General features: G+C 44.6%; 1 protein-coding gene and 1 non-coding gene across 3 annotated transcripts in view; both read left to right on the forward strand.

Moving 5' to 3' along the window:
* Nucleotides 1-17,720, forward strand: part of HSPA9 (heat shock protein family A (Hsp70) member 9) — a 222,261-nt gene extending 204,541 nt beyond the window's left edge. For both annotated transcript variants that reach the window (XM_063125287.1, XM_063125286.1), the window contains exons 6-17: nt 13-86; nt 415-521; nt 2,160-2,322; nt 3,858-3,950; nt 5,449-5,658; nt 6,663-6,890; nt 7,912-8,016; nt 8,975-9,092; nt 10,075-10,169; nt 11,671-11,763; nt 13,745-13,885; nt 16,949-17,720. In XM_063125287.1, the coding sequence (XP_062981357.1) occupies nt 13-86; nt 415-521; nt 2,160-2,322; nt 3,858-3,950; nt 5,449-5,658; nt 6,663-6,890; nt 7,912-8,016; nt 8,975-9,092; nt 10,075-10,169; nt 11,671-11,763; nt 13,745-13,885; nt 16,949-17,017 (1,496 nt within the window). In that variant the 3' untranslated portion in view covers nt 17,018-17,720. The remainder of the gene's footprint in view (nt 1-12; nt 87-414; nt 522-2,159; nt 2,323-3,857; nt 3,951-5,448; nt 5,659-6,662; nt 6,891-7,911; nt 8,017-8,974; nt 9,093-10,074; nt 10,170-11,670; nt 11,764-13,744; nt 13,886-16,948) is intronic.
* Nucleotides 9,373-9,438, forward strand: LOC134398556 (small nucleolar RNA SNORD63). The gene has a single exon (XR_010025425.1). It is a non-coding gene; the product is annotated as a small nucleolar RNA SNORD63 (small nucleolar RNA).
* Nucleotides 17,721-18,855: the final 1,135 nt, after the last annotated feature.

Below are 18,855 nucleotides of genomic sequence, written 5' to 3' on the forward strand. Positions count from 1 at the left end.
TTGCTTTGTTAGAAAACTACTTGGGGCATCCGGCAAAAAATGCTGTCATCACAGTCCCTGCTTATTTCAACGATTCTCAACGGCAGGTAAGGCTGCTGAAATCTGGGTTTCTTTTGGCCCTTACATTCTTCAGCAGCGTTATGTTTGGAATAATTTCCCATATATGTTCCTCCACGGAAATGTTATGGAAGTTTTCAAAATGTACTATGACTTACTGTGCTTGACAGAGAGTTGTCCCAAAAGCAGTTCTGTGGAGGAAAAATATTGTATTAGGTCTGTCTCTTTGTGGGAACAATTGATGCTTATTTATTTATTTATTTATTACATTTCTATACCGCCCAATAGCCGGAGCTCTCTGGGCGGTTCACAAAAAAAAAAAAAAAGAACCTTAACATGCTGCTCTTTCCTTCCAAGGCTACTAAGGATGCCGGGCAGATTGCTGGATTGAATGTTTTGAGAGTGATAAATGAGCCCACAGCTGCAGCACTGGCCTATGGCTTAGACAAGGCTGAAGACAAAATGTAAGCAAATGGCAATCTCATGCAATTCAACAGTGCTGCTTTATATCCTCTGGAAACCTGAGCTCTCTTAGTTTACATTTCCTAATCAAATATGTCCTATTTTATTTTATTAAGTGACTATCCCACTCAATTTATAAGCAATATCTGAGCATTGAACATACCATACAGACAAGGCAATGCTAAAGCCAGGCCTAAAAAGAATGGCATGCATATAGACGGTTCCCAATTCAGGGAGAATTTGTGTGAAAAATACTTTGAGCAAGCAGTGGAAACGCACCAGTGATGATGCTTGCTTGATACTAGTTGATACGGAGTTCCATAAGAGTTTGTGACATGGGACCAAGTTACCCAGAAGACCGCCTTCTCCCATACATTCCAGCCCAGGTCCTAAGATCTTCAGGAGAGGGGGTTATTTTGAGGCATGTTTGGTGTCCACTCAAGAGTCCATGTTTTTGGTGGCCACTCCCAGACTATGGAACTCCTCCCTTCCGTGGAAGGCTAGCTTTGCGCCTGCTCTGCTGTCCTTCCACCAGCAGGCAAAGATCTCTTTATTTAAGAAGCCATTTAGCCTGTAAATGGGTCTGCTGGGTTGGGTGATGTTTTAATTGCATCTATAAGCTGCTTTGACTGCTCTTACTAATGCAATAAATACAAATAAATATAATAATAATTATAATAAAGCTTGTTGTAGCCTTGATAAATGCCCCTGTCTTTAGTAGATACAAGACTAACATAAAGAAATACCATAAAGAAATCTGACTCCTCTAGCTGCAGCTTCTGAGCATAGCTGCAGGCTGAGATTGTTTCGATAACAGGGCTGCTTCCTGCGATTTTGAGGCAAGCCGTGGAACTGGAAGACTTCCAAGTAAACTTCCAAATTAAGTGCAAATGAAGTCCTCTGTGCTTAACATAGCAAAGGATCATCTCTTGCCAGAAACGTAGGGCATACACATACAGCAAACCTGGCAGCACCCCTCTTTCATGTGCGACAAGAGCCTTGATACCAAAAAGTTAGCTGTCCTATTAGAAATTGAACCCGTTATTTCTGGTATTGTTTGTGTGTTTTTTTAAATTAGACTTAGAACCTAAGAAGTGCCCTGATGCTGGATCAGAGCAAGGGTCCCTCTAGTCCAGCACTCTGTTCGCACAGTGGCCAACCAGCCATCGGTCAGGGATGAACAAGCAGGACATGGTGCAACAGCACCCTCCCGCCCATGTTCCCCAGCAACTGGTGTACACAGGCTTATTGCTTTGAATACTGGAGATAGCTCACAACCATCAGGGCTAGCAGCCATGGATAGCCTTTGCCTCCAGGAATTTATCCAACCCCCTTTTGAAGCCATCCAGATTGATGGCCATCACTACATTTTGTGGTAGTGAGTTCCATGATTTAACTATGTGCTGTGTGAAGGAGTCCTTCCTTTCATTTGTCCGGGGTCTCCCACCTTCTTCCACTTTTGACCAGCTACTTATCAGAAATAAGATTAAACAGACAATGCAGTCATATACACTGAAATTCTAAGATTAAAAATGGGACAGTTAACACTTCACTTGATGATAGCCTTTGATTAAAATGAGGAATGTGAGTTCCCACAACACTTAGTCTAAGTGCTGCTATGTGTTTTTCTTTTCCTCTAGTATTGCAGTCTATGACTTGGGTGGTGGCACTTTCGATATTTCTGTCTTGGAAATTCAGAAGGGAGTCTTTGAGGTCAAATCCACCAATGGTGACACTTTCTTGGGTGGTGAAGATTTTGACCAAGCCTTGTTGCAGCATATTGTAAAAGAGTTCAAGAGAGAGGTAAGCAGTTTGTGTTTCGTATTCTGTTCAAGAAGCAACCTTCAAGCAGCTCTTTCGTGTGCAAGTTTAATCTAATTTGAAAAACAGAAGACCCTTGCACAGATCTGTCAGAACTGCATTTGAGTAAAATAGCTGAATACATGGTTGGTTTTCAAAACAGGAAAGGGTCACCCCTTTCGCTTCTTTGCTACCGGTCTTCTTGAGATCATTAAGATCATATTGCAAATAACTTTTGTTAAGTATATCCCCATCTCATGAACGTAGCATGGAGATAGCAGTAAAAGGAACATGACGTGAGTGTTTATCACAGTTTAATTATCTTAGGGCCAGTGTACACATTGTGGTGGTAGGTTTGTTTGCTCCATTCCTTCATGGAAAGTATGATGGGGAGATAAAGGTTCTTGAATACTTGGACACATGGTGAACATTTGCTGAAGAGTTGTTTGCCATGGCTTTCTGGCATGGATCTTCTTCATGATATAGGGTGGCAGGTATGTTTTCCATCACTTCCCAGGTATGTGAAGCTACAATGGATGTAGAACAGGGGGTGGCAGTATGCAGGCTGCACCCTGCTACCCTCGGTGCAGTCCCTGATGCTCACCGAAATATGGAAGGGACACAAAATGGTGCATCATAACAGCTACAGAGCGCTGAAATTGACAAATTAAGTTTGCAAACAAGCTATAGAGCATTTTAGTGCTATAGAGTGTTTTGCCACAGCATTTTTTTAAAAAAATTCTCCCCCTCCCCTCTCAGTGTGGCACGCGGCGGGTCTCTAGGGGTTGAAAAGGCTTCCCAGACCTCCCACAGTTGCCTACTCCTGATGTAGAGCAAAGGCACGTCCCTGAGCACACTGCTTTTGAGCATGGATGTGAAACAGTCCAGAGAGGTAGATGTCTGTCTTTATCAGTTCAGTGCATGGTCAGAAAAAGTTTGGTGAAGAGCCAAATACAGTTTCATCAACATTACTTAGTGGGACTACATGTGTAAAGACTGGGAACTTATTCACAGGCTGTGCAATGAATGGATTGCATGTTGCTATCTGTATGTTGATATTTAGCAGTTAATACAGATGCTGTTAGACTTAGGTAAGGAGTGATGTAATTGGAATGGAATTGGGGTGGGACTGAAAATGGTTGTTTGGCATCTCTGAGGAGGCACTTGCATAATAAGATACACTCTGAGATCACCTGGAGTGAAGCACAAATACATTTCCTCAAATGTGCATTTAAAAAAAAAGACATTCCTAGCATGATTATCAAAGATCCTATAATATACTGTGAATCAAGGATTCGTCTCAAGTCCAGTAAAATGTATGCGTTAAATCACGCAAGATTTTTGGTAGTTCTGTACTAAGCGTTGATATAGTCATGTATGTTATTTAATGCTATTAGTGTCCTAGGGCAGAGGAATCTGAGCCTGAAGATCCAGTTTGAATACTGAGTGTGCAATGAGTTGTGGACTTTTCATGCCAAGTGTTTGCCCCAGTTACAGAAAACTGTGAAATGTGTACACTTGTTCTTTTCTTTTTCCAGACAGGTGTCGATTTAACTAAAGATAACATGGCTCTACAGAGAGTGAGGGAAGCCTCAGAAAAAGCAAAGTGTGAACTCTCTTCTTCAGTCCAGGTAAGGAACTGAATGATTTCAGAGTGTACGTGGGCCATTGCCGTTACCAACATGTACACCTTATTTATGAATTGGTGAGAGCTAATCAAATCTCCAGTTTAATATCAGTTCAGCATCAGGAACACAAAACTTAAATATAACGTTGTGGCTGGTGCTTTAGTAAGCATATTGATGGTTAGTTCTCCCTATTATATCTCTAACATCAGGCGGTTAGCTTGGACTTCCACAGGAAGGGCTGCTTCTGATTCAGATCAAGTTCAGAACCTATAATGTGGCAGGCTTGATTCTCAGTGGGTCATTCTGGTCACCACCAGCAAGGAGCGGATTTGGCTCCCACCTAAGTGGTGTCTGTGAGAACACCAATATACTTTCTCCCATAGAAGTGAATGGTTGCCACAATTTCTCTCTGCACAGAGGCCAGTATACAGAGCTTAGAACTAAAGAAGAGAAAAGTAAAGTGAAGCCTGCCTTTCACCCCGAGGACGCTGCAGAGGGTTGTGTGATGTATCTGCATCGAGCCAATATATAGAACTTGAGTTAAAGACAGAGAAGGTTTGGACATGGCAGGCCATTTTATGGAGAAGGTTGAATTCTCACTGACGTTTACCAGGTTTGGTGCTCTTTTAACTGGCAAAATGCACCACTGAATGCATGACGTCATTGAAGTGGATATCTGTTGCAGCACTCCAGCAGAGAATTAAACATATAAATATTCAGAATGAATACATGGCACTGGACAGAGGCACAGTAGGGGAAGTATATATCGGTGTAGACAGAGGCACTATCTAATAGGTGTCTGTGATATTTGTAGCCAGGTTTTATTTTATACTCCAAACACAAATATTAGTTCTGAGTTTTGGGGGGAAGCATTGTGTTTTCCCTGTAACAGAAGTCCTGTAATTTTGAATCCTGGGAAAATGGGATAGCCCTACACTAGAAGTGTTGGGGAAGTTTCCTAGAGACTGCTCAAATGAGTTGCAACAAAGCATGGGCTATGATTATCTGAAGAAATGTTAAATGTTGGCTGCTGCCAGATCTGCCCTTTTTCACAGCTCCAGGAAACGGCAGCAAGTGGTATCGGATGCATATTTTTCTGGCCAAAAATATGATACGTGCCACATTATGTAACTGAAGGTCATGGTGGCTACAACCGTGCAATCCTGCCTGGCGAAGTACTATATTTTTCAGTCAGGCTTTGCTATATTGTAACAAAATGTGCTATTTGACCAGAAAACTTATTTCTGTCAGTAAAGGAGTATTTCTTCCAATTTAACACTTCTAATATGTGTTGACAGTTCACATGTTTGCGTTGCTTATGCATGCTAGAAAGATTGGTTTGCAGAAATCCATCTTGGTACTTGTCTGCATAGAATAATTATGTGCAGCAACTTAGTTCCCTTTAAAGACTTTGTGACGAGTCCAGTGCCATTCAGATCCAGTTGGCTCCTGTTGGTTCTTGCCTTCTTAATGCTTGATATTAAACTTTCTTGTATTGCAGACAGACATTAACTTGCCGTACCTTACAATGGATGCTTCGGGACCAAAGCACTTGAACATGAAGCTGACTCGCTCTCAGTTTGAGGGGATTGTGGCCGATCTGATTCGGAGGACCATCGCACCTTGCCAGAAAGCCATGCAGGATGCTGAAGTCAGCAAGAGTGACATTGGAGAAGTTCTCTTGGTTGGCGGCATGACCAGAATGCCGAAGGTAGGGATGGCTTCCTTGTGACCTGATGGACTTGGGCCCTGTTGTCTCGGGACTGGTCGAGTGCCCTTTGGACCTTCCTTAGCTCTTTTAGCAGCAAAAGTTAGTGGATGGGTTAATCAGTGGAGAGGGCTGGTGTGAAACTAAACATTGACGCACAGTCTTCTGCTGCCTTTGCAGCTCGATAGCTTAGATGCTTTCTCAGATTTAGCTGTTTTTTGAGGCCTTTCAGATATTTTTTGTTTTATTTTTATTGTTGCATTTATTTCCCACCTTTTTTCCTCCAAGGAACCCAAGGCGGCATACATGATTCTCCTCCTCTCCATTTTATCCTCACAACAACAACCCTGTGAGGTGGGTTGGGTTGAGAGTCTGTGACTGGCCCAAAGTCACCCAGTGGGTTTTCATGGCCGAGTGGGGCCCAGAACCCGGATATCCCGACTCCCAGTCCGACACTTTAGCCACTACACCACACTGGCTCTTACAGGAGACAAAGACAGCCTATGGAATGCTTGTGCTTTATTCACACGCTTCCCTCCCCGTTTGCTAGCACTCCTCAGCGCAAAGTGAGAGGGCACCCCGAAAGGCTTCTCTGTGATTGCTGAAGGCTCTGGAATATAACCCCTTTTTAATCCTGAGGTCTTGGCAGGGTGCTTCAGCCTGAAGGGCAGGGCCCTCCCTGGGGATCTGAAAGGAGAAAAGAAGAGCTCTACGTATAGTGATTGTGTCAGTGTCATGCTGCAAGGCCAAAGCACAAGCATTCCATAGGCTGTCTTTGTCTCCTGTAAGATGCAGTGGTGGCCTTGTGGATCTTTACAATAATGTATATGAATCTCAGAGCTTCTGCTCCTTATTGATACTGGGCAGCAGTGTAGATTGTATGTGGCCAGAAGTGGAAAATTCTCGCCATCTGTCTACTGTAAAGAGAATTGCAGCTGCGGTATTAATTGCTGTGTGAACATTTTCCACCCCGTATGTAACTGCCATGTCCGTGTGTGTCCCTTCAGGTGCAACAGACTGTCCAGGACATGTTTGGTCGTGCTCCTAGCAAAGCAGTTAATCCTGATGAGGCTGTTGCCATTGGTGCTGCCATCCAAGGGGGAGTGTTGGCTGGTGATGTTACTGATGTGCTGCTGCTGGACGTAACTCCCCTTTCCCTGGGAATTGAGACGCTAGGGGGAGTGTTCACTAAGCTCATCAACAGGAACACCACTATTCCAACTAAGAAGAGCCAGGTGAGACAGTATTCTGGATGTTGTTTTTAACTGAAATTCTCCTTTTTGGCCCCTTAATGCTGATACCCAATATTCCTTCCTATAATCCTATTCTCCTTTGCCTATGGCCAGATCATGATCATTTGCTGTCTTCATTTAAAGTATCCTTACCTACTTTTCAGCCAAAAAGCTTCCCAGAAAGGCTTACATATCATCAATACAAACCAGACAGACCAAGCTGCAGGCATATAGTCTAAAGGATATGACTCAAAAGGAAAAGGGATGTGAAGGGTGGTGGTGGAGGATTTGGGTACCAATTCTTGAAAGTTACAAAGTCGGTCTTTTAATGATCAATTGGAATCAGTTCAGAGAGAGGAGAAGCCTGACGAAGCTGGACTTTCTGCAGAGCTGATGGAATAGCTGCTGCTTGGCTTTTGCTCAGAGCCTTTAGAAACAGCATTTCCCAACCCTTTTGGGCCAGTGGAATTTTGGAATTTTGAAAGAGTGTCTGCTTGCTCTCACAAAATGGCTGCCATTGTGGGGGGGGGGAATGCCCATTCATAAAATGGTGGGCATGGCTGGTCACAGGATACTCATTTCCCAGATTTTTGTTTGTTTATTTAAAGTATTTTTAGCCCACTCCTCACCAAAAAGGCTCCCGGATCAGCTTAAATACAACCAGTGAAGCAAGGCATTTTAGTAATCTTCGCAGTGCTCTCGGCTACAGGATTAAGCTGCTGCTTCATGATGGTAGCGGCTGTGACTTCCATTCATGGTGTAACTGGTAGTTAGTAACCAACCATATGCATAAGCTGTGGGGGTGGGGGCAAGGTTGAAGATCCCTTGGGGACATGGATTTGTCTTATGCCTCTAATAGCATATGCGGTAGTTTTTATGGAATTTATTGTACTGTGGTGTTTGTGTTTTGCTTTCCATGAGCTAATAGGACAGAGACTGAGACAGTGTAGTACTATTTGCAAGGAATTACCTTTATCTCATATACCAGAACACGACTCATACGAAATGTGATTCACGCCCACAGGTATTTTCTACAGCTGCTGATGGACAGACTCAGGTGGAGATCAAAGTCCATCAGGGTGAGAGGGAAATGGCTGCGGACAATAAACTTCTTGGCCAGTTTACTTTGGTATGTTGGCTCTCTGACGTGCACAGATTTCTGCCTGGGGGAGTAGCTATAGAAAGTCATTTCACACTGCATGCCAGCTTCAAAAGACATCTCTACCCAAGAACACAAACCTTTCCTGAAGAGGAAAACGGTGTAGTTCATGACAAGATGTAGTTCATCTTTTTAAGCTTAGCCCTCTAAGTTATTAGCACTTTCACTCACATTTGAAAAATGAACTGCTGTAGATTCTTAAAACTGCTCTAGAAAGTGTAATACCCCAACATTAAAATCACTCCACTGGCTGCCAATTAGTTTCCGGGCAAAGTACAAAGTGTTGGTCATTACCTTTAAAGCCCTAAATAGTTTGGGTCCAGGTTACCTGCGGGATCGCCTTCTCCCATATAGTCCGCCCCGCACACTCAGGTCCTCTGGGGTGAACTTACTTCAGTCAGCTAAAACTCGGCTGACAGTTTCCCAGAGGACCTTTTCTTCTGTTGCCCCCAGATTGTGGAATGGCCTGCCAGAGGAGATTCGTAAAATTTACTCTCTGTGTGATTTTAAGGCAGCTTTAAAAACTAGCCTTTTCTGGCAGGCCTATCCAGATCAATGTAAAATCAAGAATTTTTAAGATGTATTGATTCCTGTTCTAATGTTGTTCCCCGCCTCGATCCAAAGGGAGAGGCGGGTAAGAAATAAATAAAATTATTATTATTATTATTATCCTTTTTTTTCTAATGTAAAGTGTAGAATGTCTTTGCAAGCACTAATATAATAAATTTGTAGGGATGGAGTGTGTAGTCATAGCACAGGAAGCTGCCTTATACCATTGGTCTATGTCATTCAGTTTTGCCTTACCTAAACTGCTCTAGTACCTCTCCAGGGTTTCAGGTAGGATTCTTTCCTGGCCCTACCTGTAGAGCGCTAGGGATTGAATCTGGGCCATCTGCTGGGTTATCAGCAAAGCTCTTTGTGATTCCAGGTTGGGATTCCACCAGCGCCAAGGGGAGTACCCCAGATCGAGGTCACCTTTGACATTGATGCCAATGGAATTGTTCACGTCTCTGCAAAAGATAAAGGCACAGGACGGGAGCAACAGAGTGAGTGCATGGATAGTTGTTGCTTTAAATGGGAAGGGAAGGGTAGGGTCAGCTAAATTGTTGTTGCAGTCTGTGGTGCTTGAGGGGTAAAGGGATTCTGGAACGTACTACCTCAAAAACCTTGGTAATGAGGGTAAATCTAAAACAAAAGTGATACAAGCACGTAACTTCTATCAAGCTAAAGGATTATTATTGTTTGAGCTGCATTGCCCACCTGAGCTTTAATTTTTTATCTGGAAGGTCTCTGAGCTTTGGTTCTTTGCCAGAAAGCAGGCAACGTGTGCTGTGATGCAATGATCAACACATCATTCTGAAAACCCATGTGGAAGATTTCTGTCTGAGCACAACACAGCTCGGAATCTGGCCTTCCCTGGCTTTGAGATCTGTTAAGGGATGTAGACTTTGTTCCCAAGGACTGCAACAAAACATTAGAGGTTGCAGAAAATGCCAATTATGTAAGAGGCATGTAGCTCTTTTATTTAAAAAAAAAACCCTTAAAATGTGGGTTATAAACACTAGAAATAATGATGCAGTGAAGGTCAATTGGCAACACCATTTTTGTGCTCCTTATTACTCTGTTAATTACTGCATAATGAATTAGAATGCTGCAGAACTATGCCTCTCAAGTAATCGGTGTGCTCAAAATGTATTGAAAGAAGAACGTCATCTGGCTAGTTAAATTTAAATGAGAGTAAAAACCACTGCTTGTTAGCCTAAAACAGCCTTATTCCACCCGGGGCCCTCCAGATTTGTTAGACTACAAAGTGTAACATGTAGACCAATACATCTGGAGGGCCCTGGGGGGAATAAGGCTGTTCTAGAATAAACCTTACCAGAAGGGGCTCGTCGTGTCAGTAAAATCAGGAATGTATTCCTAGCACTAAGTGATCCTTGATGTGTAGTCTTGTATCCCTGCTATATATGTGTTGGGTTGGGTACAGAAAGCATTCTGTAAACAGAATATCTTCTCAAATTTATGTAGTTGTGATCCAGTCTTCTGGTGGCCTTAGCAAAGATGACATTGAGAATATGGTGAAGAACGCAGAGAAATATGCAGAAGAAGACAGGCGAAGGAAGGTAACATTGCAGTGATTATTTCTAGCTTACTTGTCTGAAATCCTCGTTCCCAATGCAGTTATGCTTTTAGAACTTCGTAGCAGGCATCTGTCGTGCCAAACAAAAATCAGTCTACATCTAACAGCCACTTTTGGAGAAAAAACTATTTTCCTGTTAATATCTAGGTGCAACTAGGGATGTGAACGCCTGGGGGGTAAAACAGGAAAAAATGGAGAGAAACAGACACTTTTTAAAAAATAAGCCCTTTTCTAGGGACTAGCAGTACCCGGCATAACATACGCCATTGTAGCATATCTTAAAGTTTATTAATTAAATATCACAGGGGCACAGGCTGCTTGGAGGCTGCCGATAAAGCGCCGTCTGGCAGACCTGGGTGGCAGGGAGGTCGGGGGGGAGGGGGAGCAGGTTCCCCCTCTCCCCGGGGTTCCTGTCAGTCTTGGGCCGCCCTCCCAGCTCGCATGAGATTAGGCCGGGGCTCACAGCAGGCGAGCGGCCTCCCACCCGGCTACCAAGGGCCCTGGCCGTGCCTTGCTCATGCTCCGGACCATGGCGCTGCCCCCTTCGTTGAGGGGGGGGAGCGAAGAGACAGAAAGGGGCTAGGATTACCTTGGAAAGCTTGGAGGAGTCGGGTGAGGGGCTTAGCAACCTGTATCAGCTGACATTACATGTTACTGTTGTTTAGCAACCTGTATCAGCTGAAGCCTTTACGGAAACATACCTAAGCGTTTTATATAGAGAGATTTTTGGGGTTGTGGGGGGCGGGGGTAATGTTTTTTTTGAATTTTTCTGTCCCCCTTCTGTTTCCTCCCAAACCTTCACATGTTCAGGTGCAGCTATATATTGCAATCTTAAAAAACAACAGCCAAAAAACCCCTCCAAGTATACATAAATATTGTACTAGAACACACAGCTTTATAAATGGACTACAGAAAATTCATAACCTCATGTCAGACTTCCCCAACCTGATGTCATCCAGATGTTTGGGACTACAACCCCCATTGTCCCCAGGCAGCAGGGTTTTTGGCCTTGATGGCCGGGGTGAAGGGGTTGGAGTCCAATGCATCCAGGGGTGGGGGCATAATGTCGGGGAAGGCTGGTATAGATATACTGCTAATAAATTAAACTGGTAGTGTGTAAACATTATCGTAGGCAGGAGACATGCTTGCTATGTTTAGCTAGGTACTGACCTCTCTTTTAGGAGTTCATTCACAATGCATATTTGTGCACATTCCTTAGTTGCATGTTTAGGATTCATGAAGAACGTGTTGGAATTCAAATCTGTGAGTTCATAGAATTGGAGCCTTTCTTAGCATCCAAACTGATGTTTGAAAGAATATCCTGAGATTTGGCCAAGAACCGCTTGTGGAGCATGTCTTCCTTTGGGGCTTGCAAGTGATGCTAAGTTCTTTGTCACTTTTGTGATCCCCATTGCCATGGGTTGTTTTTTTTATGAGCACAGACTGGGTTTTGTATTCTACCTGATCAAAGTTGTTTTATTCAGGAACGTGTTGAAGCTGTAAACATGGCAGAAGGAATCATCCATGATACAGAATCCAAGATGGAAGAGTTTAAAGATCAGTTGCCTGCTGATGAGGTAGGTGTCCCCCTACTGCCTCGTGGTAATTGTTTTCCTTTGTCTTTAAAATTAATGCACAAGGATTTGACAGTATACTTGCTTTTTCCGTTTGTTCAGAACATGTGAAATTAATTCATCCTAAACTATATAATCCTTCATTGCTATTTCCTGTTTGTGCTAATTTATCAGTGAAGATATTAGGCAGCCTATGATGATGAGAGGCTTTTAAACATTTCATGGCCTTCCACAAGACAAATGCCAGCTTCTTTCCAAGGAACTAAAAAGTGGGGGAAGACACCCTTGTGATCTTTTGTTGCATGTGGTTAATATTCCTTATGTGCAGAAGAAGTGCTGGAAAAGGCTCAAAGGGGCTGTACTCCTGAATGTTCAAATTACTCTGTGTGTGTGTGTCAATAACTAGTAATATCACTTAAATTCATAACCTCTGTCTTGAAATAATAAATCCAGATGAATTGTAATACTCGTCTCCAAATAAGGAATGGAAGAAATAACTGTGCCTGGAATCTTACAGAGAGGATTAAAAAACACAGCTTCAAAATCTCCAGAAATTTTACATCTCTATAGTCTTCCTATAAAATTCTTCCTATGATGTAGTTTTTAGAAATAATTAAATATATGAACGTCTCAGCTTGAAAGAGAATATTTATAATCCTAAATCAATTATTATTTTCATTTATTATTGGGGGTGGGGGGAACAAAACATCTTTGGGTGGGGGAAATGGAAAACCGTTCTACACTCCCCCTCCCCAATGTGTCCATTTTTAATTGGTCTTCACGTTTCTAGTCCTGGGGTAGGCAACCTGATGCCCTCTAGATGGTTTCGACTGCAACTCCCATAATCCCTGAACATTGGCTACGACAGCTGGGGCTAATGGGAATTGCTGGTCCAAAGCATCCGGAGGGCACCATTTGCCTATTCCTGGCCTAACCCATTTTAACCGCTTCTTTTTCATGACCTAAGTGTCTTCATAATGGTGTTTATAAACAGGCTTAAAATTCATACCCTTTTTCTCCCACCTGCACGCTTTTCAGCCTCCCACCTGCTTCTTTTGCTGCTGCTCTGCTGGTGGGGAGAGGCTCCTTTTCTGCCGCCCTGAGCCAGGCACACTGGAAAACATCACTTTCCCTGTGCCCTTGGCTTGCTACTACACCAGGATGGAGTGAGTCCTCCTAGCTGCCAATAGGGCAGCAGCAAAGTTAGCGGGTGGCAGGAGGAAGCCGCCATGGCTGAGCTCCTGGTGATGTCATTGGGGATATGTCACAGTCCGGCTTGCATTTAAACTTGGAAGAAAGCGTGGTTTGCCTGGTCCAGGGTGGAGATGTAATATTTCCAGAAATTTGAAAGCCACGGGGGAATTTGCCTGCTGGGCAGGGCAGCATGTGGCTGGCTTAGATGAGACAACGATGCAGCGATAGCATGCCTCCGTGGCCACGCTTCTGCCCTTCAAGCTGACATCAGAGGCTTCTGTAGCGCTGTAGTCTGTATTTGGAACAGTTGGCTCCCCCCGCCCTGAAATTTATGGAGGCATCTGTGTTACAATAGTCTCTTCTATACCGTCCATTCTGGCTGCCAGAATTAGGAAGGGGGTTTATTGACAGATGGTACAGAGGCTGATGCAGAGCCATATTTTTATTTGCATCTCTGCTCTCCCACGAGCAGCAGGCGGATGCTATTTTAGAATAGCTCACAACTTTAGATGTCGGTGATTGGCAGGAAGAGCAGCTTATTTCTGGAATTGTGATTTACTAGGTCTAATGCGTTGGGGTGAGGGAGGGCAGTTTGCTTTCAATCTCTTCCCCTTCGGTGAAAATACCAATAAAATCTAATAGCAGTGCGGCCTCCTAATATGTGGACCTGCCCAATGGGAGCTGACCGTGCCTTGCTAATGGCTTTATTGAGGTCCAGACCTCCTACCTCTGGCAAAAAGCTGAAATGCTGACGGGACTTGGTTTTTTTGTCTGCAATTGCTTGTTATAGTGCAACAAGCTGAGAGAAGAAATTGCGAAAATGCGGGAGCTGCTGGCTCGTAAGGACAGCGAAACGGGCGAGAATATCCGGCAGGCAGCCTCCACCCTTCAGCAAGCGTCCCTGAAACTTTTTGAAATGGCCTACAAAAAGGTAAGAGGAAAGCATGCTGGAGACTTGGGGGAGGCGGGTGGGCAGGGAAGGAGGGAGGGATCGGGTTTGAAATCCCCAGAAATATACATGCCCCTGGTTTGAACAAGCAGTGGCCGAGCACAGAAAGGTAGCTAAATACCACCACTGGGTGGAAAATGGGAGTGAAGCTGTTGCTGGGCCCTGCGAATGCTCCTGTGCACATCTAAAATTGTGGGGCCCATAGCTGATCGTAGGAAGGAGAAGACGTTGTTCCTGGTTGTGTGCTTAACCCTCGCTGCTTTCAGATTGCTGGGTAAATCACCACCTTGGTGTTGAGCATGTGTTCACATTTTGGCATACCATCTTTATCCCATGCAATGCACCTCAAGCGAGGCCTGGGGGGCCAATCTTGCCCCCCCCCCCCCCCGGTTCCGCAGAAGGCCACACCCCCTTCCTCTGGCCCCTCCCACCGATTGTTTGGTGGTTTCCCAGCTTTTAAGCAATCCCCACCCCCACCCCAATTCTAAAAGGTTGACATGCCTCTGGTAAGGTTGTTCCTGACAATAAAAGCCTACAGGTGAAATAATGGTGGTATTTTGGGTTCTGTCCCTTTTGCCTTTGGTTCCACCTACCGCCGGAAGAGACGGCTTCTCCAGAATGGAGTTTGACCCTCTTGCTGAAAGAAGTTCCCCACCCATGTCTTAAATGCATGAGTGCTGGTTATGAGTGGGGTCATTCAGAAACACTTCTTCGCCCACAGCCCCCTTGGTTTCACCGTAGTGCCCCCGACAGAGCAGCTGGGCGCTGGGCTCCTGCAGCCCGTGGCTTCTCGCTCAGACAGCGTCACAGGACTGAGCTGCAACTCCGATTTAGTGCTGGCTTGTATTCAATGGCTCACGCATACTTGGAAGTTAGATAATGCTTTTAAATCAATCCGGCAGTGAGAGACTGCATCCCATGGGTGGTAGAGGTGAACGGCTCTTGACATTAGTACTTAAAGGCAGTGGTTTCTCCCCTGCGGTGGGGAAATGTAATGGCTGCAACATTATTTGAACCAATTACTTGCTTTAATTTGTGCAGGTCAATCAAAATCTCAGTGCCCCTTTTTTTATAACCAGCCCCACCCACCTCATCTCTTGACAATCAAGACACCCTTTTTGTGTGACTCAGCTTAAAGGGCTGGAGGAAACACTGCTTCCGGCCTGCTGTGAAACTACTTGATTCTGGCATGATGGGTAGTGGAGGGGGAGATCATTTATATACAGGTTTGATGCTTAGCAGCTCATTTGTTTTGTTTGTCTCTAAAGGGAGGCCGGAAGAGGCAGCTGGGCCTTGTCAGAGCAGGAAACAAGCAGAAACACACACACACACACACATGTTTCAACACTGGGGAGGGGGAAACAGTGGGACATTTCAAAAGGCCAGCAGCTGGGGAAACACGGGTTTAGAAGCCTGTTAAATGTTAATCCACATTCTACAAATTATAGAATTATCATTTTTATGGTTTCAAACACCAGAAGGTTGGCAAAAGACATCAGGCAAGCCAAGCCGTTTTGTTACGCGTAGAGGAAGTGTGAGGGGGATTGCTTCTCGCTGGCCACTGAAATACTATTGAGCTTTTCGGTGGTGGCCCCCAGACTATGGAATGATCTCCCTGACGAGGCTCGCCTGGCACCAACGCTGCTATCTTTCCGGCGCCAGGTTAAGACTTTCCTCTTTGCCCAGGCATATGGCGGCACATCTTAAGCACCCACACGTTTAGGCTTTTTTAAACAGTTTTCAATGCTTTATGTGTGTATGTTCTGTGTTTTAGAATTTTAAATTTTGTATACTCGTTTTTATCTCAATTTTAGAATTTCTGTAAACTGCCCAGAGAGCCCTGGCTATGGGAGCGGTATATAAGTGAAATAAATAGTTAAATAAATAAATAAATAGTCTGTTAACTTAGGGTAGGTTGTTCTAATGTCATAGGTTAGGAAGTAAAAGCCTTAAAAGTGTATTTACTTGAAAATAATGCCTTTTTTTTTTTTTTTTTTAAAGAGGGTTGCTGGTGGAAATTGATGGTGCTAACGTACAAATTTCAGTAGTAGATTGACAACCAACTTGTAAGAAGTGTGCTTTGTCTCTCTGCATCGCCAATGGCTATTTTAAAGAAGTATTACCCCTGTGGGTAATACACTGGAGGTTTACCGTGCTTGTCGCCACAACTAAATTTCTAGCCATCACTGGTGACAATATTTGTGGGTCCTTGCTGGCATAGTGTCTCTCTGTGCACTCTGTGTTGTCTTAGCTGCCGTTTTGTGACCTGCTTGCAGGTCCCTCAACAAACACCCACACACACACACACTTCATGGAGTCCTAGAACATTGCACACACCCTTTTGTGCCTGGATGAACTGCTAATTCGTTCCCCTTACATTATTTAATAGTCTTCAGTGGCACAAGTATGCTTGTTGTTTTTAAATAAAGGTGATATGCCTATTCATCTTCAAGGCCTGAGGTCCTATTCTAGGAATGTGGCATTCTTCAATGGTGGCGCTAACAGGATCTCTTGATTCAAAAGTCTTCAAATTTTGTGTCGGAGGATCACAGTTAAAATTAATGGAGTGGTTTTCAGAAGAGAACAGTCAACTGTGGGCTTTCTCTGCTGTGGCACCCTGGTTGTGGAATGAGCTCCCCAGAGACGTCCGCCTGGCGCCTACACTGTACTGTTTTCGTCGCCAGCTGAAGACCTTTTGATTCTCTCAGTATTTTAACACTTAAAATTACTGTTCTAACTCTGAATTTTAATCTTACATCAATTTTGCTGCGTGGTTTTTATCCTGGTTGTGCTTTTTATACTGTTACTTTGTATTTGTGCTTTTAACCTGTTGGTGGTTTTATTATGGTTTTAATTTTTGTGAACCGCCCAGAGAGCTTCGGCTATTGGGCGGCACAAAAATGTAATAAATAAATAATAAATAAGCTCTTGGCACAAGAAAGAGCAAAAAGAATGAGGGGGAAAAACTGGTCCCAAGCAACTGGCTAGACTCGGCGCAGGGACCGTGCCTTGCTAACGCGGTGTGCTCCTTTTCTCCCTCCTCAGATGGCATCAGAGCGGGAGAGTTCCGGGAGCTCCGAGACCTCTGGGGATCAGAAGGAAGAAAAGCAATAACTTCCATAGACGGGAGCAGGAAGAGGACAATGTTCCAACGCTTAGGAGCCAAAGGACCTTCCTGAGCAGCTGTGGGCAAACTTATGTCTTACTGTGTTTTTGCAGTATTCTATACATAATTTCCTAAATGTATACAGTTAGTGACGGTGTCTACTAGTGAAATTGTCAGCCGATTTAAAAGAAAAAATATATATTAATGCGAGACAGCTCCCCATGGTCAGTGACACTTTCAAGTGCATCCCGGGGGTTCGTGGAGCTCCCCGAGTAGACAGGGGTAAGCGCAGCACTAATCTCTGAAGATTCAGAAACCATGTCACAAATTCAGAGTAGGGCTGGGATTCCTGATGCTGGGATTGTGTAAATTCCAACCTGGACGCTCCTTAGGGGAAGGGGGTTTCTGCTTTAGTGCGAGGAGATTTTTATGGGGCCTGGGTTCAGCAGAGGCTGGGCTATCGACCTAGGTAGAGGATGTGCGGATCTGCACCTTAGGGCTTAGTATCCTTGTCTCAAAGGAGGTGGGTTGTTTTAATGTAGCTGTTACTATAAATAAGGCTACTCTGAAGGGTCATGCACTGCTTGTTGAAGCTTTTCTGTTCTGTCCAGTGTCAATTCCTCCTTGCAGAAAAACTACTTCCCTATTAATAAAATTGTTCTTACATGATCTAGCCTGTGTGTTTAAAAATAAATGCTTTATTTACATCTTTCTTCTCCCGCCCCACTGCATGATGGTACTGCCTGCTCCTGACTATATAAGATGTTGCACATCCCTTAACCGTTGTACAGTGCAGTGCGTAGCCTTTCTCCTCATCTCAGTGGACCACTTGGACAAGTTGCTCCTGAGGAAGCCAGGTGCCAACCAAAAGCAGTGCAGCCTGTGTGCCAGCAGGACCCACTGCCGGCACAACAGGGAGTGAGCGCAGCCTTAAAACCGGAAATGAGCCAAATGTTCATTTCTGGGACAGAACAGGTCAGTGGAACTAACAGACGTGACCTCTGCTGACCATGGTCCATTCTGGAAACTCGCCTTTTGACTCATTTCTGGGCACTCACTTCCTGTTGAGTCGATAGTCGGTCCCACTGGCTTAACACGCTTGGCAGAGGCACAGCAGCAGTTTTGGATTCTGCCTCAGGGATTTACACCTTAAGGTACTTGAGGATTTTCTCAGGTTATATGTATGCAAGTGTTTCACACCAAGTGGATCTGGTACTACATGGTTTGGTTTCTTTGCTGCAGTCATGCTGTTCCAGGTAATGAATTAAAGGGAAAGGAATAATAGTTGATAGTTGGCTTTGTTAAAAATTAGAAGACACACCTGACTTCTGACATAAAAGGTAGGGCTGTGCTCCGCTTCTCTTCAGTTCAGAGAAGCAGGAGCGAGGCGGCCTAATTCGCCTCTGGAAAAGTCGGAGGCGAAGAGAGTCCCGGGGGGGGGGGGGGCTGCGGAGCGAGGAAAAGAGGATCGCCTCAATCCAGAGCTCCGCCTGCAGGTAAGCTTTTATATTGTGGTTTTATACTGTGGTTTTATACTTTGAATGGTTTTAATTTTTGTGAACCGGCCAGAGAGCTCCGGCTATTGGGCGGTATAGAAATGTAATAAATAAATAAAGTGTGGGGGGGGACTCATCTGGCGCTGCCAGCACCGCCATCCATGCAGCAGTGCCAAGTCAGGGAGGAGGGACGCTTACCTGCGTCCGCCGCGGGCTTCAATTAAGGCCCCAGTTGAAGCCGGAAGTGACGGACGCAGGTAAGGGGGTGGGGGGCTGGCCTACCTGGTGCTGCCGGCAACAGAACCAGGTCAGGGAGGAGGGACGCTTACCTGCGTCCGTCGCGGGCTTCA

This window comes from Elgaria multicarinata, chromosome 4 (assembly GCF_023053635.1).
Source record: "Elgaria multicarinata webbii isolate HBS135686 ecotype San Diego chromosome 4, rElgMul1.1.pri, whole genome shotgun sequence".
NCBI lineage: Eukaryota > Metazoa > Chordata > Lepidosauria > Squamata > Anguidae > Elgaria > Elgaria multicarinata.